We start from the raw sequence: 27,169 nt of genomic DNA, 5'->3' as shown, positions 1-27,169 counted from the left end.
AACACATTGATTAAGATACACAGCTACCATCCAGCAAACGTATAAACTCTCACAGCGGTACCTAGCACATTCTTTAGAATTCATTAGAGTCTACATAAACAAGAATACAACGGGCTGCTTGAATGGGGAGGGGGGCGGGACGGTAGTGGGTGCGGAAATGGTCAGTGGCGCTGTCGAGTGAAGCTTCTGCGCCGCCCGCACACGCTTTGTGGCAGGCGCGTCTCACGTGCGCATCCACAAAGCGGAATCTGCAAGAATCTGCGCGTGCCCCGGTCTGTCTCCCTTGAGAGGCATCTCAACAACAATAGGTCTCGAGAGCGAGACCTAAAAACAGGTAAAAAGGAGGGGCCCTTTTTCCTATCAATCACAGTACCTGAAGACAGTTTGAATATGCTAGCAACGCTAAAGCTGTTATCGAATTAGGCTGCACACACTGGCTGCCTTTAACTCTAAATACTTTCAGAAATGACAGTGCCTCAAGGTAACACAGACTGACTTGCAATGTAGCAGGTACGACTGCGAGTTTGCTGTAGCGGATAGAGGGTGTCTGACATGTCTAGACTAAAGATAGCAGAAATAGGTAGCACATTAGGGGAATGCAAATTACAGAAGTGTTGAAAAATATTAGCTACTATTGGGCATTTTTCAATTAAGGGGGTTAAACCAAAATGGCTAATCGTAATCGTTTTTTTAAAAACAAACTGCAATTTCAGATGTGATGTCAGAAGTATTGGACAGTCATGTTTCTACGAACCCTATGCCCTTGTCCCACTTGTGAAGTTAACCAACAATTAACTGTGAGAAAAGAACAAAACTGTAAGGCAATTTTTTTTTTGCCATTGCCTTTTCTTATACAAGCTATTCTTCTATTCCTTTGTCAGATAATATTGCCAGTGCTGAATAATGAGGGTTTTTAAGAGAATTAATATACCAGCCCTGGTTGTATAGGGGTGAGTTCCAATATAGGACTTCCATCATAGAAACAGGATTAGCATGAGTTTTAATGAGCACACGGACAAAGAAATGGGACTAGTTCAAAGGTGGGGAGGGAGGCTGGGGAAGGTTCACAGCTAGATTTAAATACAGTGGAAATTAAACCTGTATTGAAAAATTCTAGATAGTCTTCCATTAACTCAATACCAAGAAGTATTTTGGGCGGAATAAGGTGGCTCAGTATGAAGATCCTGCAGATTAGCCACACCCAGATGTGAATGTCACTGCTTCAGCAGTACTATTGTATGCTGTTGTATAAGAGGATAATATGGGAGAGAAGTTTGGGTCATAGGCCAGCTTGGAATATGTGTAGACCTAGGGAAGTGCCTCGCTCAGTAAATAGATATCACAAGCAGGAGAAGCACCATGTACTGGAGACTACTGACAACCTAGGCCCTTTTGTCCTGTTATAGGCGAAGACAACAACTTCATGAGGCATAGGTTGATTAGTGAGCACCATACCGCATCAAAAAATAAAAAGTAAAGATACAGTAAAAATGTTTTAAAAAGCATAGGCAAAAGACAGAAAAGCAAAAGTTAGGACTACGAAAAAGAAGATGTAGAATTTGAGACTATAGATGGTGGTAACCTCATCGCCGCCACCGACGACATCCGAGCCCTGATGGACAACGGAGAGACAGCGGCCCTCATCCTCCTAGACCTCTCCGCAGCTTTCGACACGGTCTGCCACCGCACCCTAGTGCAGCGCCTCGGCAACGTCGGAATCCAGGAGAAGGCACTGGAATGGATCGTCTCCTTCCTCGACGGAAGCACGCAGAGAGTCCGCCTACCACCGTACAAGTCAGAGGCAACCGAAGTCATCTGCGGCGTCCCTCAAGGATCCTCGCTGAGCCCTACCCTCTTCAACGTCTACATGTGCCCCCTCGCGGCCATCGCACGTCAACACAACCTCAACATAATCTCCTATGCCGACGACACCCAGCTGATCCTCTCCCTGACCAACGACCCCGCCGCCGCCAGAGCCAACCTGCACGAAGGGATGAAAGAGGTAGCCGAGTGGATGACGACCAGCCGCCTGAAACTGAACTCAGACAAGACGGAGGTCCTCATCCTGGGCTCCTCGCCCTCCGCCTGGGACGACTCCTGGTGGCCCCCCGCCCTGGGCACCGCACCCAAACCGACGAACCACACACGCCACCTGGGCTTCATCCTGGACTCCTCCCTCTCCATGACCAGGCAAGTCAACGCCATCTCCTCGTCATGCTTCAACATCCTGCGCATGCTTCGGAAGATCTTCTGGTGGATCCCCACCGAGACCAGGAAGACCGTCACCCAGGCCCTCGTCACCAGCCGACTGGACTACGGCAACGCCCTCTACGCCGGAACCACCACCAAGCTCCAGAAGAGACTCCAGCGGATCCAGAACACCTCAGCCAGACTCATCCTCGACATCCCACGAAACAGCCACATCTCCGGACACCTGAGAGACCTGCACTGGCTCCCCGTCAACAAAAGAATCACCTTCCGGCTCCTCACCCACGCACACAAAGCCCTACACGATCAAGGCCCGAGCTACCTCAACAACCGTATCAACTTCTACGCTCCCAAACGCCACCTCCGATCAGCCAGCCACGCCCTCGCCGCCGTCCCACGCATCTGGAGAGCGACAACAGGAGGAAGGTCCTTCTCCTACCTGGCCGCCAAGACCTGGAACTCCCTCCCAGCCGACCTGCGCCTTACCCAAGACCACCTCTCCTTCAGGAAGAAGCTCAAGACCTGGCTGTTCGAGCAGTAACGGCCCCCTCCCCCCCCAAGCGCCTTGAGACCCTATGGGTAGGTAGTGCGCTCTATAAATGTCTTTGATTGATTGATTGATTAACACCCAGCAACATGGCCTTCCAGTATCCAAACTGGCAGCCCTTAAGGGCACCCTGCCTGCCGCACCACATCTCATCCAGAGCCTGAAGAAAAATGATCAAATCACCCCATCCTCATGGATCTTCATTGGCTCCTCATGCCGACCCACACCATTTTTAAAACCAGCTGCCTCATTGACAAATCCTTCACAACCACCTATTGTGGTTCTCGCAGCCAGGACGCAATCGGACCGCAAAGTAGGAAGTGTAAAAATTAAAAACAAGGAAGGAGGGTGTCTGGTTATACTCCTTTTGGACTATGAACCAGACGCAGGAATAGATGATGTTATCAATAGTTTTCATTTATTTGAATTCCATAGGTTTCATTTACAGAACACTCTTCGGCTTCTGCTCATTCCCCAATGGTGCACTTCAGTTCTATGGCAGGACCGGAGGCGAGGATTACGCTTTACTTTTTCATTTCCTGTAAACCCAAGGAAAAAAGTCACAGTTCAACAAGTATAAACATCCAATCAGATGATGCCAGGACCTCTCCATAGTTCTAAGAAGCTGTTGCAGCCTCCTCTTTCTTCGCAGCTCAGTAGCTGAGTGGAGTGCCGCTGGCCACTTGGTCTCCTTAATTGCTATAATTTGCTGTATTTTATCGCATGTTTTAAGTGCTGGGCTGTGGTTCCACCAGCAAGCGGCGTTGGTTTCCGGCAGGTTGACCGGAGCTCTGCCTCTCCGGTCGGTCACACGATAGGCATATTGCTCACAACAGAGGCCAGGTCTGGGCTACACGTGCTGGGTGGCAGTGGATTTGAAGCTCCTCTTACTGCAACTTCGCCTGTTGGTACAGCCCTGTCTGATGCAGTTAGGGAATGAGAGCCAACTCCACTCGGACGGTCTGTTTCCCTCTGCAGCACAGCCTGGATACAATCTAACTGCCTCCGACACAACGGCTAATGCAAGGTAATATTGTTTCTCCTGATGATTGCTCTTCTGCCAACAAAGGCGATCTTCAGAGGTGGAGGGGGAGAGTGCTCCAGGACTTGGCAGCTAGGTGGGAAAAGGAACGTCCTCCACTGTGGCTACGGCGGATGCGCAGTGTCTGTTGAGCAAAGGTTACTGTATGGTTGGTGGAAGTTGAGGCAGTGGTTATGTATGCACGTCCTTAGTCGTGGAAAGACTTGTAGGCGTGCCAGAAGTTTTTATTGCTATCTTTTCTGGATGGGAGTCAGTGGTGGTTTCTCGGGTGCTGGGTGATTGGCGTTTGTTTCGACAGGTTGAGGATCAGTCTGGCTGCTGAGTTCTGTATCATCTGGAGCCTTCTCATTAGTTCGATGGTGGTTCTTGCGTACAGTGTGTTGCCGTAGTCCAGACGACTGTGGATTAGGGCTTGTGCAACAGTTTGTCTGGTGCTTTGCAAGACATTTCAAGATTCTTCGGAGCATATATAGTATGTGGAAGCAGGCCGAGAAGACTGTTTTGATCTGTTATTTCATGTCAGTTTGCTGTCCAGGATGATGTCAAGGTTGCAAGATTGGTCTTTTGGTGTGGGGGTGAGTTCGAGTTCTGCGGGCCACCTGTTGTCGTTCCAGAGAGAGGTATGGTCACCAAAGATCAGCACTTTGGTCTTGTCTGTGTTGAGCTTCAGACAGTCTTCCTTCATCCAGGCTGCAACATTCTTCATGAAGTTGGTCTTCGTTGTAGTGGGATCTTCTGAGTGCTGGGTGTCGTCGGCTTAAATGTTGATGTTGTGGGTTCTGACGATTTCGGCTAGTGGCATCATGTAGATGTTGAAGAGGGTGGGGCTGGATGATTAACCTTGAGGGACACCGAAGATGGTGCTCCTGGATTGCAAGGTGAAGGGGGTCGGGTTGGGGGGGTTGGAAACAGAAGGATTCTGTGAGGAATGATGTAATACATCTGAATGCATCTCCATTAATTCTGATCTGATGCAGTCTCTATGAGTGTGTGGTAGGAAACTATGTTGTAGGCTGCAGAGAGGTCAAAAATGGTCTGGGCAGCCGATTCTCCTCTTTCGAGTAGGGTGTGGATGTAGTCTGAGGCGGCAATCAGGGCAGTCTTGGTGATGTGGTTGGCTCGAAAACCTGATTGAGAGGGGTCAAGCAGGTTGTTTCTCTCCAGGTGTTTGGCGAGATGGGAAAACAGGAGCAGCAAGATGGGGCGGCGTTCTAGTCAAGTCAAGTTGAAATTTGTATAGCGCACTACTCACCCAGAGGGTCTTAAATGTGCTTGAGGGAGGGGGGGGGTACGTTACTTATCGAATATCCAAGTTTTTAGTTGTTTTCTGAAGGAGAGGTGGTTCTGTGTAAGGCGGAGGTGGGTGGGGAGAGAATTCCAGGTTTTGGCCGCTAAGTAGGAGAAGGATCTTCCCCCATGGTGGATCTTTGGATGCGTGGAATCGCGGCGAGGGCTTGATTGGACGATCGTAGTTGGCGGGTGGGGGTGTAAAAGGTCAGGCGCGTGTTGAGGTATTCGGGTCCTAGGTCGTAAAGGGCTTTGTGTGCGTGGGTGAGGAGACGGAACGTTATTCTCTTGTTGACGGGGAGCCAGTGGAGGTCTTTCAGGTGACCGGAAATGTGAGCTTGGCGGGGGATGTCTAGGATGAGTCTGGCTGAGGCGTTCTGGATGCGTTGGAGTTTTTTCTGTAGTTTGGCTGTGGTTCCGGCGTAAAGGGTGTATCCGTAGTCCAGTCGGCTTGTGACCAGTGCATGGGTGACCGTCTTTCTTGTTTCGGTGGGGATCCAACGGAAGATTTTTTTGAGCATATGTAGGGTGTTGAAGCATGATGATGAGACGGCGTTGACTTGTCCGGTCATCAAGAGGGAGGAGTCCAGGATGAAGCCTAGGTTACGTGCTTGGTCCGTTGGTTTGGGTGCGTTTCCCAGGGCCGGTGGCCACCAAGTTTCGTTCCAAGCGGAGGGGGATGATCCTAAGATGAGGACTTCCGTTTTGTCCGAGTTCAGTTTTAAACGGCTTTTCTTCATCCACTCGGCCACTTCTTTCATCCCATCGCGTAGGTTGGTTTTGGCGGTGCTTGGGTCCTTGGTGAGGGAGAGGATCAGCTGGGTGTCGTCTGCGTAGGAGATGTTGAGGTTGTGTTGGCGTGCGATGGATGCGAGGGGGTTCATGTATACGTTGAAGAGGGTGGGACTGAGTGATGATCCTTGTGGAACGCCGCAGATGACTTCAGTGGCTTCCGATTTGAAAGGGGGGAGGCGGACTCTCTGGGTTCTTCCGGCGAGGAACGAGATGATCCAGTTCAATGCTTTTCCTTGTATTCCGACGTTGCTGAGGCGTTGTATAAGGGTGCAATGACAGACTGTGTCCAAGGCTGCGGAGAGGTCAAGTAGGATGAGGGCAGCAGTTTCTCCGTTGTCCAGAAGAGTTCGAATGTCGTCAGTTGCTGCGATGAGGGCGGTCTCGGTGCTGTGTTTGGCTCGGAAGCCGGACTGTGATGGGTCGAGGGAGCCGTTGGATTCGAGGAAGGCGGCGAGCTGACTGTTGACGGTTTTCTCAATGACTTTGGCAGGGAATGGGAGGAGCGAAATGGGGCGGTAGTTCTTAAGTTCAGTGGGGTCTGCTGTGGGTTTCTTCAGGAGGGCGCTGAGTTTGGCATGTATCCAGCTTTCCGGGAAGGTAGCGGAGTTGAGGGAGCAGTTGATGACATCTCGGAGATGGGGTGCGATAATGGAGTCTGCTTTGTTGAAAATGTGGTGGGGACATGGGTCGATTGGCGATCCTGAGTGGATGGAGTTCATCAAGCGGATGGTATCTTCAGTGGTGATTGGGTTCCAGGGGCAAAGGTTGTTGGTGGGGGTTTTTGGTTCGAGGGTGGGTGGGGTGGATTGGTCGCCAAAGCTGTTATGTATGTCAGCGATTTTGTTGTGGAAGAACGAGGCTAGAGAGACGCAGAGGTCTTGAGAGGGAGTGATGTCGTTGGTGCCGGCGGTGGGGTTGGTAAACTCTTTGGCAATGTTGAATAGTTCCTTGCTGTTGTGGGCGTTGTCGAGTCGATCCTTGAATGCTGATTTCTTGGTGGATCTGATCAGTTGGTGGTGCTTGCGGGTGGCGTTCTTGAAGGTGGTCAAGTTGTCAGTGGTTGGGTTTTTTCGCCAGGCTTTCTCGAGGGTGCGACAGATCTTCTTGAATTTCTTAAGGTCATCATTGAACCAGGGGGCTTTTTTGCTACCTTGTTTGATTTGATGGTTTTTCAAGGGTGCTAATTCGTCAGCGCTGTGGGTGATCCATTGTGAGAGGTTGATGGCTGCTTGGTTTGGGTCCAATGATTTGGCAGGAGGGTTTTGGTGAAGCGATGTGAGGATCTGGTCAGTGGAAATTTTGTTCCAGTTTCCGCGGGGAATTGGTTGTGGGTTGTTGTGGGTCATGGTCTTTTTGTAGTTGAAGTGAACGCAGCTGTGGTCCGTCCAATGGAGTTCTGTGGCGTGGTTGAAGGAGATGTGCTTGCTGGAGGAGAAGATTGGTTCGAGCGTGTGCCCGGCATAGTGGGTGGGGGTGTCTACAAGTTGTTTGAGTCTGAGATTGGCGACGTTGTCCAGAAGGGTGGTGGTGTTGCCGTCGTTGTTCTTTTCCAGGTGGAAGTTGAGGTCTGCCAGTAGAATGTAGTCCTCGGAGGGGAGGGTGTGTGGGCTGATGAAGTCAGTGATGTCTTCGCTGAATTGTGTGCGGGGTCCTGGTGGCCTGTAGATGAGGGTGCCTCTGAGTGTGGTCTTGGGGTCGGTGTGGATCTGGAAGTGAAGGTGTTCGGCGGCTGAGAGGCTATCGTCTGAACTGGTCGTGATGCGGATGGTGTTCTAATGGACGATGGCGATGCCTCCTCCTGTTTGTTTGATGCAGTACTTTCGGATGATCTTGTAGCCGTCCGGGATGGCTATGGCGATGTCGGGTGCTGATGAGGCGTTCATCCAGGTTTCTGTAAGAAAGGCGACGTCCGGCGACGTGGTGTCTAGTAGGTTCCATAGTTCAGTTGCGTGTTTGTGAACCGAGCGGGTATTGAGCAGGATACACTTCAGGTGGTTAGTTACGGAGCTCTGTTTGGAGTTTGTGGATTTGGTGTGGGTCTTGATGCAGTCGAAATTGCAGGAGTGGCAGGTGAAGGGTCCATGGGTGTGTCCTGGGGCTGCTTGGTAGCATTCTGGGAGACGGACGGAGTTGAGTGCTGAGAGGGTTGCGTCGTCGTACGTTATGCGGGTGGAGTGGGTTTTGCGGGGGCCAGGGGGTTTGGCGCTGGGCGCGGTCCAGGCGCAGACGGGCGTAGACGGGCTTACCTTTGGCGCGCCTTCGGTGCGCATGGGGCGCGTCCGCTGCGCATGATCCTTGGGGTCTGCAGAGGGCTTCTTGAGGAGAGGTCTGACATCAGCGTAGTTTCCTAGGTTGACAAGGCGGTGGCAGCATGGGTCGGTGGATGCTCCTGAGTGGATGGAGTTCATTATGGCTGTTTTTGTACGGTATGTTGAGCTGTTCCCATGCAGTGAAATGTTGGTCAATTGAGCCTTGAGTGGGGCGACTTGGGAGGTTGGCAGGTCAAGGTTCCCTTAGATGGTGGAAATCTTGTTGTGGAAGTGATTTGCTAGAGCATTGCAGAGTTCCTTAGAGGGAGTGTATTCGGTGGCTGCTGCACAGGAGAACTCTCCAATGGTGAAGAGTTCCTCGGTGTGGTTGGTGCTCGCCTCGATGCAGTCTGCAAAGGCAACCTTTTTCTAGTCTTTGAGTTGATGGTGGTTTTGGTCGAGGGCTGACTTGAAGGTTGTTCGGTCTCTCATCTCTGCTGGTGGGCCATCATCATTCCAGTTGTTTACAACTATGTTTCATTGTGCTGAGTTCGGGAGTGTACCAGCTGGCTTGCATGCAGGGTGGTCCTGCGATGGTGAAGTGGACGATGGAGTATTCATTAAAGGTTCAGTGGTATGGATGCATTTGACTCTTACTGGATGTGAGTGTCAAGCTTTGTGTATGGGGTCAGTGACCAACTGGGTAAGGCCAATGTTGTCCATTTGTTCCAGGAGGCTGGCAGAGTTTGTGCCTGTTGGGTCATCAAGGTGGAAGTTGAGATCTCAAAGGAAGATGTAGTGCTTCGATTTGATGTTGAGTGGGGCGCTGAAGTCTGTGATGGTGTTGCAGAGCCAGTTCGTTGTCCTGGAGGTCTGTAGGCCAGCGTGCCCTTGATGGTTGTTTTGTTGTGGTGTGAAGTTGGAAATTCAGGTTTTCCATAATTGTGCTGGTTTTGTCTTTAGTGGTGGTGCAGTGGTTTGATTCTTTGTGAATGATGGCGATGGCACCTTCATGTTTGTTGGTGCGGTCCCGGTGCTTTATTTTGCAGCCGTTGGGAATCGTGGTGGCAATGTCGGAGGCCGATGCAGGGTTTAGCCACGTCTCTGTGATGAAGGTCACATCGGGGTGAGGGTGGAGATGGGGTCCCAGACTTCAGAGGCATGTTTGCAGAGTGATCTGGCATTGATTAGGGGCATTGGAGGGGTTCCGAGGTGGTGTCGGCCAGCGGTGTGGGAGAGGTGTGGGTTTCTGCGAGGTTGGGCGATCCTAGGTTGAAAGTGAACTGACATCGTTGGCAGATGAAAGGTGCTGGTGTGGAGCAAGAAGATGCAAGGCAGCAGTAGTTGCGGCGTCCCGTGCTGCAAGGCTCGGACATCTGCTATAGAATACCTGTGGGTGTCCAGAGGACCACGGCACCTGGCGCTAGGTGCTGACGGGATAGTCTTTGGCACGGTTGCGCTGTGGCCTCCATTGAGTAGGTTCAGCAGGGCACTGGAGTTCTTGATTGCTTTGTGGAAGTGGCCGCTGTACTTGGGAGTAGTTCTTCTTTAGGGAAGTCAGACAGCCTTCCAAGAGTTCTGGAGGTGCAGGCCCCGCAGGACGAGTCGCTTTTTGGAGCAGGTATCTTCGAGGGATGCAGACAGTCCGGTAGGGCTGGGGCCAAGTCATTTATCGTTTGAGTCTTCAGTGCAGGTACGGCTCTTCGGTCCTTCTTCAGGTCGCCAGGAATCTGAGAATTAAGGTTCAGGGGTGCCCCTAATTACTAAAATTAGTAGCATTACAGGGATCAGAAGGTAGTAGCCAATGGGCTACTTACCTTTAAGGTGACTACAACTTTTGTATGTCAACTCCCTCTGGAGAGGGAGCAAACACCTACCTAGTAGCTACAGTAGTCAAAAGCAATACGGAGGATTTTCAAAGGGGTAGTCCTGACTGAGAGGAGACTCACTTCTGCTTATTCATTTTCTCGCCGACCTTGCTGCCAAAAGTGGGGGTTGGGCAGGGGGCGGACATCACCACAAGCTGGAGAGGCCTTGGCTAGCATAACAAACGTCAGGAAGCCTTTGAGGCTCACTGCCCTTCAATGCTGTTCCTGTTTGGGGGTAGGTGTGAAGCACCTCCACCCAGAGCAGGCTTAGTTTGTCCCATGAGATCAAAAGCTCTCACATCAGGGGGTCAGAAACAGGTCTAGAAGTGGCAGGCTGGTGCAGACCAGTCAGGCACAAACTAATGGTTTAGTAGGTTTTCAGGGGACACCTCTGAGTGTGTTTATTATTTAATCCAACACTTGCATAAGTGTGGGCTCATTAATATGAGATGTTTGATACCAAACATCTTGGGATTCAGTGAAGCCATCACAGACCTATGGAACTCGCACTGACAAGCTCTCCACCCATGTACTCAGTATGGCTTAACTATAAACTTATCATGTCTAAGAATGGACTTAAACACTATAGGGGCTTGTCTGCACATGCAGTTATGCCCTTAAAAGAGGTATAGTGCACCCTTCCTGAGAGTTGTAAGGCCTGCTGTAGGGGGACTTACCTATGCCTCTTGCAGTGCTGGCAGGCCTGGCACACAGGGATGTGAGCCAGGTCGACTCTTCACTTTTAGCTGCACTAAAACATGCAGGCTGCAGTGGCACTATGCATGTGTTAGGTAAGGGGCCTCCTAGGGTGGCATAATTCATGCTGCAGTCCTTAGAGACCCTCGAAGGTCACATTACCCTTGGTTCCACTGGTACCTTTTACAAGGGACTCATATGTGGGCCAGAGATATGCCAGTTGTGGAAACAAAGGTACAATTTTGGGAAAGAACAGTCACTGGGAACCTGATTATCAGGCACCCAGAGCACATTCAGAGTCAGGCACAAAGTGGGGGTAACCATGCCAAAAGAAGTACTTTCCTGAGCTAACTAGAACTTACGCCCCTGCAATGCTCTGCTTATGACCTCATATATTACATCACTCATGACATGGTCAGTGACATCACTGGTGACATCTCTAATAACATCAACTAGTGATTGTGAGTGTTTTCTAAACGTCTTTGTTTGTTATATTATTAATAATTTATATTAAGGTACCATAAAAATGAAATTAGTATAATTTGTATATTACTGAGTGATTCCATTTTTTAGCATAGTTTATGGGAGTGTATCCGTGTGTGAGTGGGTATCTGAGGGACTGTACAGGTGTGTGAGTGGCGGTATGGGTGTATAAGGGGGTGTCTGAATAGCTGTGTCAGTGACGTAGTGGCTGTATTGGTGAGTGAGTGGCTGTATGAGTGGGTGAGTGGCTGTGGGTGTGAGAGTGGCTGTGTGGGTGAGTGAGTGGCTGCATGATTGAGTGACTGGGTGTGTTAGTGGCTGTATGGGTGAGTGGCTGAGGTTTTGGTTAAATGAGATGGTGTGCGAGTGGCTGCATGGAAGAGTGTTTGTCTGTGGGATTGGCTGCATGGGTGAGTGAGTGGCTGTATGAGTGGTTGTATGGATGTGTGAGTGGATATGTAAGTGGTTGTATGGGGTAAGTGAGTTGCTCTGTTGGGAGGCTGTATGGGTGAATGAGTGAGCGCAAGTAGCTGTACAGGTAAACAACTGGGTGTGTAAGTAGCTGTATGGGTGTGTAGTTGCGTGAGTGGCTGTATGGGTAAGTGGCTGCTTGTATGATCAGGCTCTACGTGTGAGTGGGTGTGTAATAGGCTCTATGGATAAGTAAGTGGTTGTGTAAGTTCAAGAGGTTGGATGGGTGTGTGTGACGGGTTCTGTGGATGATGTCATGAGAGATGTCATCTGAGATGTCATCAGGGATGTCACTGACCATGTCATAAGTAATGTAATATGTGAGGTCATAAGAAGTGCACTGCAGTGCTATAAGTTACAGTTAGGTCAGGTAACTATAACGGCAAAATTTCACTGTTTGGCACAAGTGAAATTTGAGCTTAACTATAACATCCATGCAACTTTAGTTTTTATAGTGAATTTCTAAGTAAAAGAAAATCTATTTCCTAGCTATAACGTCCCTGTAACCTTTGTTTTTTAAGTGAATTTCTAAAGTTTTTTACATTTTATTTCCTACCTGTAACCACTAACCTGTGAAACAGTGTGTGTGAGTAAGTCCATGAGTGTCTCAGTGGGTGTATGAGTGTTTGAGTTGGTTTGTAAGTGGGTGTGAGAGAGTTGGAGTGGTGCTGTAAGTGGGTATAGGAGTATGAGTGGGTCTGTGAGTGTGTGTGTGTGTGTGTCTGTCTCTGATAGGGTTGGACGGTAAACTTCACTCTGTCAGCAGACCTTGGGGAGTTTTGGCACTACGCCCTCAACTTGGAATGAGGAGTTCAGCAAAATCTCTGCCAAAACAGAAAAGAGGTGTTTACCCACCTTGACTTCATCCTCCCAGAGTAGTGTGCTAGGAGGCACTTTTGCACAGTGGTTGAGAAAAGAAGCGAGCCGCCATTCAGGTCTGAGAAAACCCCCTGTGGGGGACTTACTTGTAGAAACAAAAGAGCATCTTGGCCCCCAACGACCATCAGCAGCCAAGGGGACTTCATCTCCTTACCAATAGTGCACCAGGTGGCGCGTTTGCAGAGTGGTGGAAAAAGGGGCGGGCCTCAGACAAGATCTGAACAATTCCGCTGTGGGAAACCTACTTGTGGCAACAATTGGGGTTCTTGGCCTCCCAATGACCCTCAGCAGGAGACGTTTGTATGCAGTGCAAGTGCAAACATTTTGACAGTGCGCACTCGATGAGCATTAAAAAGATCTCGCCAGAGTTCTTCCCATTGTCAGAACACACATTGTGCCACCTTGGGGAGTAGCCACCATTTGTGATACTTCAGGTACTGTTAGCTGGCTAGTCTGCCCTATAGTTGAAAGATCCTGCAGTGTGATTAACACCTGGGCACATTTCTAGAAATTCCAACCTACGCCACAGGACCCAATACCACATTCCGCCCTGCTTGTCGCTGTACCAAATGGCAGTGTTGCTGTCTGAGAACCTGTACCAGCCACCTTTGGAAGGGAGGAAGGTCTTCAACACTATGTAAATGGCCCTCAACTCCAACAAACTCATAGGGAGGCAGTTTTCCGAAGGAGACAAGTCCTCTTATCTCCTCCTCTCCCAGATGGCCCCCCAACCCAACAGTGATACATCTGTCATCACCACCAGCTCTGGGTAAGTAAGGAAGAGGGTCTCCTGTTGGTCAAGTTGCAGTTGAACAGTCACTGCTGCAGATCTTGTGTAGTCTTCTCCAAAAAATGGATGACATCCAACTGGCTTCATTGGTCTTGGGTCCATTGAGACATAAGACCTCACTGCAAAACAAACAAGCAGGAGGATTGCGGCCAGCAGGCCTAGTAGCCTCCGAGCGGCTCTCACCGAGATCCAGGACAGACGATAAAACATCAGCATCAGAGCCCTTATGTCCTATGCTTGTTGCGACAGAGGAAAGCCCCAAACTGCACTGTGTCTAAGACTACTCCTATAAAAGAAATTCTCTGCTAAGTAGTGTGACTTCAGTTCGTTGTTCTGGAACTCCAACGATATCAGGAGGTTAGCTATAGTTTATAGATGTACTGCAATGGACTGCGTAGAGCCAGACTTAAACAGCAGTCATCGAGGTAGAGGAAAACCGGTATCCCCAACGTCTAAAGATAGCATATTCCTTTTGAATCGTGCCCTGAGCCCAAACACCAAAGGCACGCCTCATAGGGGTGCATCACCAACACATGTTTACGGCAGTGTCAGCATGTTTTGAACCCAGTAGTTTTAGGTGGACGCATGAATCCCTTGCACGCTGAGTTCATTAAAAACAACACAAAAAAATGTAATCGAACCAATTAAAAGGGGTGCAGAGTTAAAGATCCACGTTTAAAAGGCGTGGAAAGAAAGGATCTGGCGTCAACATGGAAGAAAGGCCCTTATATGCAGCTCCACACCCTCACAACCTGGGCAGAAGGAAGCCTATGTAGAGCTGCACGGCTCCACCTAATGTCATGCTGGTCTACTGCTGTAAAATCTTCTTTATCCAGTCTAGTGCCTGGGGAATCATTTAAAAAGGTGAGGGATCTGGAGTAAGAAGTATCCACCAGAAACTCTTGCATGCTATTCCACGCCAGTACAGTGAGGACATCAAAGCGGAGGATTCACCATCCACAAGGCATGGTCAAATGCCAGAGCCAGAGAATAAAGGTTCAGGTCATAGATTGTGATTCTTAGAGGTAATACTGGTCCGAGTTTATGACAAAAGGTTAAATACCAATGCACAGTATTCACAGAGCACAGTCGTAAGTTATAACAGGCAGGTAATGTCGACCACGAAGCGGAGGCCAAAGGCCATTCCCTTTGTCTTATAAGCCTTCAGCCAATTCTAGTAGGGACTGTGAGTTAAATGCAGATTATTCCTGGTGACCAGTGCGTACTGTACATGCTTTCATGCCGTGTCAAGTTAGTATTGTAGGCACTCTATAAAGAATGTCCTTAAAATCCCCAAGAAATCGACTGAAGCGCTAAGAATTAGGTTCAATTATAAACTTCAATACGGCCTCCATTAGAAAATTCATCCAATTTCAACACAACTAAATATTTGCGAATAGCCCATATATTTTATCAATTATCCTCAGTTCCCAGGGCAACCTTTACCACCAGCTATGCTCACCTGTTTTTATCAGATTAAAGCTTCACCTAGATTTGATCACATGCCTGTTAAAACAGGGTTTCCTCAGTCAAAATTATCAAAACTTTTGTGTTTTTTTGTGTGATTTGGGCCTTTTGCGGATTTTCCAGTACTAACGGATGAGGAACCTCCATAAGTGCCTAGAAAATGAATGGACGAGGAAATAAGCAGCATTGGGCACTATACTTTCAAATGTTCCTCTCCTGAAGGTGGTAACAGCAAAAAGAAATATCTTAAAACTTGCTTTCAGGAAACTGTGCTTGTCTCGCCTTCACCACAAACCCAGATAAAAAAAAGGAAATAATGCCAACTTTTCCTGAATACTCACAAGAGTTGTGTCTGCGCCGGAAAGCTTTCGATGAATTCAAGGACTCGAGTTGTCGCTCCACGTAGCTTTGGGAGCTTTGCTGAGGGGAGTTAATCAAATCCTGGCTCCTTATGTCAACCATTCGGGGGATGCTCTGAGGGGCACTACTTGAAGTGATAGGCTTCTTTGGCACCTTACTCACACCATTCTGGTTGTTGCCAGCTGGAAACGTGACAGCAGAGGTAATCTGATCTATCTGCTGAGGGTCCACAAACATCCGATTATCCTTGGCACTTGGGATCTCCAGAATTTTCAACTCGGTTATGTCTCCAGCCCTAAACACGGAGAAAGAAGTTCATCAACTAACTAAATATACAGTGGGTATGAAAACACTTCAACATAATATTTTTACTGTTAGACCATATATTTTATTTAATACAACCTGAATAAAACACTTAACTAGACAAGGATACTAGGGTATCTAGCTGCTAGATTCATCTAGTACTTTACTACTTACTACTGATCTCATGAAAATCCCATGAAGTCCAGGAACCACTACTATGGTTTCCTGTAGGTACATTAAAATAAGTCAACAATCCAACCTTTGTCATTACATGCGCGACGCTTAGATTAATGTACCACTGTTTAGTTCTGGCGAGCTGCATGGAATTCTCCAGTTCCAAGTAGTAAGACTTAATGGAGTAACAGAGTTTGTCTAGTGTGATTTACTGCCAGAAGGCAGAATTTAGAGGTCATGTTACCGTACACCAGGGGTGTGGAATTCCTACTGCCTGATGCTCAGGACACATTGTTTGGGGTCAAGGACAACAAGTTTTTATGTTTATTTTGTCCGCTGGACAAGTCGCCTAACCCTAGCACAGGCCATGGGGATCGTTGAAAGAAGATTTTATGTATGTTTTATGCATAACTTTATTTCTGATCAGCAACCCATAATAACAAACAATCACAAAATAGTCAAGGATTACATATCCTCAATAAGCCCGATAAAAGGCAACGACAATTGTCTTATCACAATACAGCAATTCATATACAACAGTCCTCGATGAAAAAGCACTTCCTGTTTCTTCGCTGCTATAATTTTTCTTGAGTAGTGTTACATATGATTTATCATCATTCTACGTTCTGTAAGAATGCTATTCCTTTGAGGCACTTTTCTTCGTAGTGGCATTGGAGCCATGGAAGTTAAAAGCATGGTTATTCTCTTGCCAGGCCTGGGGAAATGTACATGCATTATCGCTCTGTTGCTCTTCGCTCCCAGTGGTTTCAATGTTAAGTATCCCTGCAGGCAATAGAAAGAGTTGCATACCAGCCAAAGGTCACAGCACCAGTCTTCCTTCATTACAATTCTGCTTTAGCACTGAACAATCTTTAACACTTCCGCGATCACTTCAACAAACAGGTGAAGAGCAGCATTGCTATGCTTTAAGCGACTGGGTAAACATGAAATAGCCCAACATATCAAAGGGTGAGTTGGGGTTTTTACAGACTTTATATCCCTAAGATGAGTAGCCCTTAGGAACATGAAGCTTCAATTGGTACTGGTGCCAATATAAATATTACGTTTTACATCTGACCAACATGGTAGGTGCTAAATTATATTGTTCCTAGAGGAGGTCAATGAGGAACTGTAGCAGGGATTTCTGCTCATATACAGAACTGTGCATAGAGACTTGGAACCTCAGTGAATTAGGGTGTGCCAAAACTCATCTCCGCATCCAAAATCCCCTACCAGACTAGCTATCAGTGTCTCATTGGTGCTTACAAACCCCCAATGATTTAGACAACCCAGAACATGGACTTAGAACACCTCAGGTAACGTGGAACACATGAACACTCTTTCGTTATACTAACATATCAATCCAGAACCAGGAGTCAATGAGGACACGTGCGAGTTTGAAATGTTTATTTCTAATGCTGTGTCCTCAAACGCACTATCTTAGCTAATACAAGCAAACATATTATAAAGATCAAGGTTAACAGCATAGCTACAATTCCATAAAACACAAAGGGTGAAAACATGTTAAAATGCTAAAGGAAACAGGTTCACCCTCCCTAGCTAGTATATTATATTATATCTACAGAAGGTCTCTTTAGGTTTAGAAGGACGGGCCCATACCTTTGGGTTCAGTGGAAATAGATCACATCATCTCCTGCACCAACACTCTGCATACGGATATTCATCAAGTGTGTGTCCTGCTCTGTGCAGTGCATTATTATTCGTGCCTAAAACCAAAGTTGGCCACAGCTGCATCCATATTATGTCTACTCTGTGCGCTGATCAACCCAAACAATAAGCGCTGTGTTGAAATAACCTTGAAGGCCTCGGCACTAACTGTACAGACATAGCTTACCATGCAAGACTGATATTATAAGCAAACATGTTATTCTCGTGTAAAGCAAAATACCTAACTAGGCGAAAAGCATTAATAACAAAATGTGTTGTGTGCAGGAAAGGAAAAATGGCGTTTAACCTCTAACCAGCACATGCTAATTTAACACAGCGCAAAGGTGAAACCAATACACAAGACACCCTTCCTTTGATCCGAGCACTGATAGGACAAGAATGAAGGGAAAAATTTAGGAACGCAGAGTTCAAGTTCGATAGTACGAACACAAGTCTCTAATTTGGCACAGAAAAATCCAAGAGGGAGAAAAAAAGATGTAATTGTTGTGAAAAAAACACAGCATTGGACGTTGATAAAGTCAATAGGCAAGGCTTTCAAAAACAGTCTGAGGGTCCAAGAAAATTAACTCCAACGAGATGTTTTAGGTTAAGATACAGAGACTGCAAACACAATTCATCCTAATAATGAATATGCAGCAACAGCCTCCAACAGGAAGTCACTATTATCATCCGAAAATAGATCAGCCATCCAATTTAACAAAGGGAAATAACATACATGCTCTTCGATGACCGGAGCCTCGTGCACCATCAGAGGACAACTCGGTGGGATCTTGAGGAAACTGCTAGAATCTTGCGCCGCTGCAAACACATTCCAACGACCCAAAGACGCTGCAAAGGCCATAATCCCTCCATCAGAACAAAGCAATTCATGAGTAACTAAGGGACTCATAAATTGATTATAATCCGCATTGGGAGACACCATATTGCAGAGACACAAATCCAGGGCCCATTCGAAGTCGCAACTCAGGCAATGGAAAACAGGCTGTACGCATGTAAAGAAGGAAAATCGAAACGATAATCCATAAGCCGCACTCAGTGTAGCAAGAGGCAGGGCACCATAGTACTCAAGCATCCGGGCGCGAAGGAGCCCTAGTCGAGACAGTTCGTCTTGCAACACAGGATATGCATCCATTTTGAAATAGACAGAACAGCAATAGCACGCCAGCAGCAAGAGGCGGATCTGGGCATGAAGGAGCCCTAGCCGAGACAGTCCGTCTTGCAACACAGGATGTGCATCCATTTTGAAATAGACAGACAAGCAATAGCACGCCAGCAGCAAGAGCCAATAGCAAGGGAAATCCACCAAACGGGCTGGAGAAAATAGAATGGAAGAAAGCTGGAATGACTCCAAAAATCTTTGGAAGGAAGTCACTAAGCCACTGCTTACAACTTTAAAAAAGTGAGCCAGCCCCGAAGTGGAGGACGCATTGAAGATAGTATGAATTAATTCACCGAAGTGCAAGGGCAAATCAGTATTTAACAAGGCATGCACTTCTGTGCGGGTGTTTGCCATGTGAAGGACAAATGTTTCACAAGCAGATGTGAGGGCAACTTCTTTCTGGGACAATAGAGCTCTCATGCGACTCATCTTATTGAACTCTGCTTTCAAGGTCGGAATCTTAGGCCAGAGGGAAACATCAAGTTTCCCATGTGGGGTGGATACATTACATTCTTGCAACAAACTACACGTTCACTGACTGTAACGACATAAGCAATCCCTTTTATCAGCCCACAACAATCCTCATTGTTCAAAAGAAAATAACTCCCGTTAGTCAGCAACGTGAATGTGGGAACTATTGCAGGCACGGGTGTACCTTTCAAAACACAGGCTAAATTAGGCTTGTCTTGGTTGCAAGAGCCATGTAATTGGATATGTCGACACATTAAGGAATGATCCGGTGATTCAGTGCATTCTTCACCATTCAAATAAACTTCTCTTCCCTTCCGAAGACATCTATATGTAAAAGGAAGCGACCAGGCTTCATGGAGATAAGAACTTCCTAGAGGCGCATATCTGCCAATGGCAAAGTACTTCACACAATTTTTAAATGCAAAATAAAGGAAACGGCAGAGTTATTAAACCATGAATAAGCCATGTAGCAGCATTGGCTTCCGCCACAGAAAAACGGTAAAGGCTCTAACTTCTCAATACGTAACATGGAAAAAGAAGCATCCTTCATTGATATTAAGCGCTGCTTGTCAGTCAAATTAAAAGGGGCAAATAAGGATGACGTATTCATGTAATTCCACTGCACTTTTCCCGCCTTAAGGCAATGTCCATGCAAATTGCATAATGGAACGTAACAGATTCTGACCGTGGCACAAAGCGGACACTTCATCCTGCACAATATCTACAACAGATGACACAATATTATCCAATGTGTAAATGCGAGAAGAGAGCGTGTTAATGCTGTTATGTACAACTGCTAGCACTTTTTCTAAATTGACTTGATCTATAGCCCTAAGGCGAGTAGCCGCCACAACCTGGGAAGCTCTCCAGATTTCGTTATAAACAGCATATATCCATCTTTTGGATCTACCTTTAGCCGGGCCTTTAATAAAATCATTCAAATCAACATCATCTGTCAGTTTAGACAAATGCAGTTTAACGGACGCCAAGGTTGAACGTCTGAGCCAGTTCTGACACAATTTGCCTACAGAATAGGTAGTCACAGAATGGCCACTTTCAAAATGGGGATCTACCCTGACCTGTGTAAAGTCTGGAGCTAAACCCAGAAAACGATGCTGGCATGAATCAACACTTCTGTGCCAGAGCAACCAGCCTTCGGGATCCAAACTGGATATGTTAAAGGAGGAATTCAATAATAGAGTTTGTAACTCTCTCATGGAAAATTTAGTAAAATTACCCCAACCAGAATATTCCTCTAAATCAGGAAAAGAAGGAGCATTTAATCTTTTAGCAGTAGCCAATCCAAAGCATGTGGTCTGTGCAATTGTAGAATTCAAACAGAACATATGGTTTGGGATGAGGCATGCATGATGCAAAGCCTCAGTGCCTTGCACTTGCCAGCTTTTAGAACCCCAAACGGATTTAAGGTCAATGGTATCCTTCCACAACTCGTAGCCCCCCAACGGCCAACTAGTCTAGAAAGGACTTCGAATACAATAATTTAGTATCGGTAAGTCTAACTTTGGAAATGGACTTTTAAGCCATTTTAAAATAAAAGGCATTAGGATTAGATTTATTAAAATCTGTAAAGTGAACCTTTTCAAAAAGGTAGCAGAACTGCCTTGTATAGGAGCTGGACAGTTTTCCCACTGGGTGTAATTTACAGTGATTCTCCTGGTATTAGCTTTATGCAGGTAGTGATTGCCAAAATGTTGATAACAATACAAATCACTGTAATTAGCAGACTCCAAGTATAAATCTTCAGCATCAAAGGTAGCATAATATTTCAAATCAGAAAACAATGATTCAACGGCCTGAACATCCCAATCATCAGAACGTATATTTTGTTTAACTACATCCCCAATAGACACTCTAAGCACATTAGGTACATTTATAACCTCAGTGGGCCCATGAATTTGAAATCGAACCGCATACCATACAATCCCATCTAAGACAGGCCAAGTTGTGATGTTAACAAAATCCAAGTCTCTCTGCGCTATGAGGAATGGGGAGCCAAAGTTCCATTGATATGTCGAATGCTAGTTCTCTCCTCAACATAGTGTCCATTGATGAGACGGGAAAAAAAAAAAACACAAAACCAATCGACATAAAAAGGTAAATCGAAAAAAGCACCATCCAAATATAAGTCCAAGGGGGAATCAAAAAATGTTTTTTAAACAGTCTTGCCAAAACAGAAATCTTCGAGGGCTTATTAGATGTGTGGGAAACAGTGTCAAATGAAAATCTGGATTCTGTAGCTAAGCGAGTTTGCAAATCAGGCATCGATAAGTCAGTTGGGTAGGTATAGTCAGTTTCATCATGTTGAGTTCCAGGCAAAATACTCAATATAGGACGGGAAATTGCAGGCAACTCGAGAGCAACATCAGGCACAGGATTGGAAACCGGGGCCAAAACAGAATTTCTCAAAATCGAAGGACATGAGACTGCCGGTGTCATACTAAGAAGAATCCGCCACTCTGTGGATCTTGACATTGTCAATGGAGATATACCTGTTCTCCTTACGACCTGGAAGTGGTGGTAAAATGACTGTTCTTGTGCCCTTCACTCCAAGCACTGGAACCGGAGCTCGATAAGCGGGACCACATTCTTTCTTGTTCTCGATCTTCTCACGAACCAGTTCTCCAAATTGAGGTAGCCAGCCAACTACCGGGATCTGCATCATACGAGGTGGAGGGCAAATGTTCCTATGCAAGACTGTCTCTTGTCTTTTGTAGATCCTGTAAAACATTGCAATGTTCATCTACGTCAAAGGAGGCGGCTTGAGCCACCGAGTCTAGACCGTCAAGGTCCGGGACACACATCTTGATACCTAAGAGTATTTCGTATGGGGTCCGCCTACCCAGAGACCTTCTAGGGAGATTATTAAGAGCACGCTGCTCGCCATTGAGATGGGACAGCCAGTTCCTGCCAGTGCCTATAACTCCAGCCGTCAAAGACTGCTTTAAATCTCGGTTCATCCGTTCCACAACACTATTACCCTCAGGTCTGTATGGAGACGAAAACTTGACTTGGACCCCCAACGAAGTCATGGCATCCTTATACGCCTTAGAGGCGAAAGCCGGACCCTGATCCGAATGGAAGGTACCACAGGCAAAAATCCCTACAAAGATATGCAAGTCTCATATGACAGTCCGTGAATCAGCGCTGCGGTGAGGCCAGGCACACACAAAGCGTGTGCATGAATCAACTGCTACTAAGATGTACTTATACGCAGTATCAGAAGAAAAAGGACCACAGTGATCTAAATAAACACACCCAAGGGGTTTATTAGAAATGTACAACTGTGTCTGGGGCGGACGCGCGGCAGTTGAAGGCTTAATCTGCTGGCAAATGTCACATTAAAGGACATAATCATGCATCTGTTTGTACAGTCCCCGCCACCAGAAACGGTGTTGTAACTGAGCTACAGTAGCCGAAACGCCTGTATGCGCAGACGCATCATCTTCATCGGCTGTGGTAATCAGTGTAGGCCTGCGGTCCGCGTTGGGAAGTAACCTCTCTCCAACGTCAGGAATTTTCACATAAGGAACTTTATCAGGACTTAAGTGGTATGAATACTTCGAAGGGAATTCTTTTGGATAATTACCTCCCTTCTCAGTTGCAGCAACAGCTGCCAAGATATCATCATCAATCTTACTTTTGGAACGTATAACAGCTGCAACCAAATATGCTGATACCAATGATTTTGCTGCCTCATCGGCAAGCGAATTGCCAACAGCGTGGACTCCCACGCGCTGATAACCGAGAGTATGAATCACAAACATGAGTGGCAACTGCTCTTTAAGCTCAGCCACTCAGACCCAGATCATTTTATGTTTTATTGTGCTACCTTTGGAATCACGAAAATCATTCTGAATCCAAAAGAACAGGTTCTCATTGCAAGACTGGACACAGTAGTACGAATCACTCACAATAAGAGTTGTCACACCAGGATCAGCATACTCCAACGCAAGCATCAGAGCACGAAGCTCTGCCAATTGAGCGGTGCAGTCCCCAAGAGTCTGCGTGTGCACGACTCTGGACTTGAACTAATCATTCACCATGGCACCTACCACAATAGCGCAAGCGGAAACGTGTGCGTGCTTAGACCCATGCGCAACCTGCGCTGAACCATGAGTGTATATGATGCAATGAAAGTCCTCCAAAAGCTGCACAGCCAAAGGGGCAGGATGAACAAATTCATACTGCAAAAACTCCTGCGACTGTAAGGAGGCATCAAAAATAAACGTGACATCCGGAGATGTCAAAGATGCTGCCCATTGTATCCAGCGAGGGTGCAAAGCTTTAGAATTAGGCACACTGGCTTTCGTCACTGCCTCTAATGCAGGAAACGGGGTTACAACTAATATGCGTTTTCCTTGCAACAGTGCACGTTCCTTGAGAATCACCATTTGCACTGCTGTCAAAACTTTTTCCACAGAGGAAAACCGCATTTCAGCCTAAGTGTACAAGTGTGACTTGCAAGCAATAGGTACTGCGTCTCCTTCGTTAAAAGTATGGTACGTGATACCCACCGCCCCAGGGATGATTCTTATCACTAGGTTGGTGTGGTTATCACGGGTCAGTAAGAATTTAGATTCTAGAAGATCAGCCTGCAAAGATTGCAAAATTGCTGAATGTTCCGGCAGCCAGCAAGATTTGGTAATAGTTGGTTGTATCAAAGCATACAAAGGCTTGATACGCTGGGCATATTCAGGAATGTAAGTACGCCCGAAATTTAAAAATCCCAGCAAGGACTGTAATTTCTTCAGAGTTGTAGGAGTGCGCAGTTGTGCGCATTTCTCCAAGAAGTGAGGAGCCAATCCTCTACCTTCATTGGTGAGCTCGTAGCCCAGGAACAACACTGTATACTCTGCAATGTGTGACTTCGCAAAGTTGAATTTGTAACCGAAGTCCGCAAAGTTACAAATTATGCAGTCAACGTGACACAGATGCGCCCAAAGCTCGTTGTCTGTGAGATATAGATCATCCACATACGAACACGCAGCAGTGTCTATCCTCTCTAAAAGAGAGACTATACAGGCAGCAAACACGCCAGGACAATTCTTATAGCCCATAGGTAAACGAGTATAGTGGCACTGTCTGCCGCCACAGGTAAAACTGGTCCACTGGGAACTCAGTCCGTCCAAATTGTGGGCAAAAAAACCTTGGAAATGTCAAGTGTAGTTTTAAAACGTTTACGCACCAGACCATCCATAAGAGCAGAGCTGTGAGTATTCTGTACTGCACAGGTACGGCAATGCGAGTTCAAATGGCGGTAATCCAACACCAAATGGTACAAACCGTCAGGCTTGGTCACAGTAAAAAGAGGGTTATTCATCGGTGACACACAAGTTTCAATCACACCTTGATATTCCAATTGTTCAAGGATTTCCGCAACGGAAGCCTTAGCTTCTCGTCGGATAGGATATTGATGTTGAGGCTGTGGTATAGACCGTAAAGGAATCTCGTGGTGACGAGAAAATGTATCCCAACCACACTGTGTACGGTACAAAGCCGGCGCAAAAGCCTTAGCCCACTCTTCTGCAAAATTCAGCGCATGCTCATTCGAGACCGTGTGCGCAAAACTAGGGAGGATCACCTCCTCCCCCCTCGGAGCTGCGAGCACAAAAGGTGGGGGCCAGTCACCCTCCGCTAACAAAATGTCATATGTAGTCGTAAGATTTTCCCAGAATACCCCCTTGATTGTACGTTGTATGTCACCTTCAATTAAAAGGACTATTTCATAAAGACTATCAGGGGGAGCGACTCTAGTATTAGCTGTCTCCACAACAACATATCGATCAGTCGCTGTCACCTTCAGTAGCGGACGCAGGGCCTCTCGCACTATGGTAATCTCCGCCGCGCTGTCCAGCAAGGTCCGAGCCCATGTCTGATTCCAAAGCTGCGTTCTCACTATCTGTGGCATATCTCGTTGTTAAAGCGGCAACTTTCTCTTTCTGAAACTGGGGTCTCTTCGGTGTTGAATCGTCCTGCTTGCCTTTACCGACCTTTCGGGCGGGGCTGGTCGCGTCCCTGCTGGCCACCCCGACCTCTGCCGCCACCTCCACCACCGGTCGATGAGGCTGATGAGTCCTGAAAAGAACGAGGAGAGCGTTGTTCAGAAACCTGAAAACGATCAGGTGATTTTATCGTCGCGCAAGTCATAAATACGTTCTGTAGGCGCAGGCACTGGTGATGCAGGACGAGACTCCCGTTTCTGTTGTTGTTTTCAGCCAATTTTGTTTTTTGGTCTTGGGCTGTTCGTCATTCTCTGACTTCGGCCCTTGAGGTTGCTTTTTCTCCTTAGTGGAAAATGGCTTGACTCCCACGCTATTGTGGCCCACGGTCTTATAAGCCGCCACAATAATCCTCGGTAACTGTCGGGGTTTGTCGGCATCGGGAACTGCCTGCAATGCATTGGACACTTGAAAGTTCACCGCATCTCCCTTGACATCCGCAAGTATGAGATCGGAAACTACGTCAAAGGAGCCGCATAGGCGCATACCCAATTCAACTGCTGCCTCAGGTCCGTGCTCATCTTGAACACGTTTAATGACCGTTGGAAGGACAGTCATGGACGGAGTGCCGAAGCACCTCGCATAAACTGTCGCAAAGATCTTTCCCCAAGACTCACAGTCACCAATTTCTGGGGTCAAGTCCTTAGGCATGCTAATTGTCAGAATCCTGTGTTTTTCACCAGGAGTCGTGTTAGGAAATACTGCTTCCAGCTGGTCAAACTTCTTGGCAAGCCAGAAAGGAAATTCATCCTTATCCTGGGGGCGCTTGCCCATCACAGCATTGACCATTACAGGACTAAGTTTCATTCCGCCCTGTCCAGCAGGAAGCGCCGCACCTCCTGGGGCCCCGCCCGGGAGATTGCGGGTAATGTATTGAACTAACGAGCTAATTACATTAATCGTGACTGTATGTAACCGCCGCAAATCAGCAACGGCAACCACTCCATGTTGAGGATGCGGCGTAAATCCAGCCAAAACAGGCCATGTAGCGCCTGGAATGGACAAAGGACCTAACCTCGGTGCCGTCAAGGAGTGAGGTAGGGCGCCATTAAACCAAACTCGGTGCTGCCAAGCATCAATCGGAACTTCCTGTGTCCTATATGGAGCATATTCCTGCGGCACAGCAGTGGGAGTGTAAGTTTCGAAAACATTGGTATTAGCGTTCACAGCCGGGAAGGTCACCCACGAGTAAAAAATCTCATAAGGGTAAGCCACCTCTGCACTCACCACCATAATCACGGCCATGCCATCCACAGGGACATGATAAGTCTGCAAGTGATTGCGCACCGCAATGAGACTATGTTGCGGAATGTCCACCGCGGCCATAGTGACACCGAAAGAAAAAGGGTACAATGAAAAGTACGTAGAACAACTGGGTAGTAATTCAAGGAAACCGTTTTGAAAGAATCAAGCTTGAAAAGACCTATATTAATATAGGCAGGTTTGTCCGACACCACTGTTTTCCGGAAACAATAGCGAAGGGTGTTAAGGACCGATCTAAGCACTACTCAGGTGTCATGTAATAAGACCACCAACGATCGGGAGCCATGTAGCAGGGATTTCTGCTCAGATACAGAACTGTGCATAGAGACTCGGAACCTCAGTGAATTAGGGTGTGCCAAAACTCACCTCAGCATCCAAAATCCCCTACCAGACTAGCTATCAGTGTCTCATTGGTGCTTACAAAACCCCAATGATTTAGACAACCCAGAACATGGACTTAGAACACCTCAGGTAACATGGAACACATGAACACTCTTTTGTTATACTAACATATCAACCCAGAACCAGGAGTCAATGAGGACACGTGCGAGTTTGAAATGTTTATTTCTAATGCAGTGTTCTCAAACGCAGTATCTTAGCTAATACAAGCAAACATATTATGAAGATCAAGGTTAACAGCATAGTTACTATTCCATAAAATACAAAGGGTGAAAGCATGTTAAAACGCTAAAGGAAACAGGTCTAACTAGAACCTCGGTTTACCCTCCCTAGCTAGTATATTATATTATATCTACAGACGGTCTCTTTGGGTTTAGAAGGAAGGGTCCATACCTTTGGGTTCAGTGGAAATGGATCACATCATCTCCTGCACCAACACTCTGCATACGGATATTCATCAAGTGTGTGTCCTGCTCTGTGCAGTGCATTATTATTTGTGCCTAAAACCAAAGTTGGCCACAGCTGCATCCATATTATGTCTACTCTGTG

The 27,169-nt window shown here is 47.0% G+C and overlaps 1 protein-coding gene across 2 annotated transcripts in view; it reads right to left on the bottom strand.

Moving 5' to 3' along the window:
* The window catches only part of EDC3 (enhancer of mRNA decapping 3), a 330,103-nt gene that overhangs the window by 206,974 nt on the left and 95,960 nt on the right, over nt 1-27,169 (bottom strand). For both annotated transcript variants that reach the window (XM_086959342.1, XM_086959343.1), the window contains exon 3: nt 15,124-15,437. In XM_086959342.1, the coding sequence (XP_086815468.1) occupies nt 15,124-15,437 (314 nt within the window). The remainder of the gene's footprint in view (nt 1-15,123; nt 15,438-27,169) is intronic.

Source organism: Lissotriton vulgaris, chromosome 2_2 (genome assembly GCF_964263255.1).
Source record: "Lissotriton vulgaris chromosome 2_2, aLisVul1.2, whole genome shotgun sequence".
NCBI lineage: Eukaryota > Metazoa > Chordata > Amphibia > Caudata > Salamandridae > Lissotriton > Lissotriton vulgaris.
Note: the sequence above shows the minus strand (reverse complement) of the source record. Positions and strands in the feature narration are given on the sequence as shown.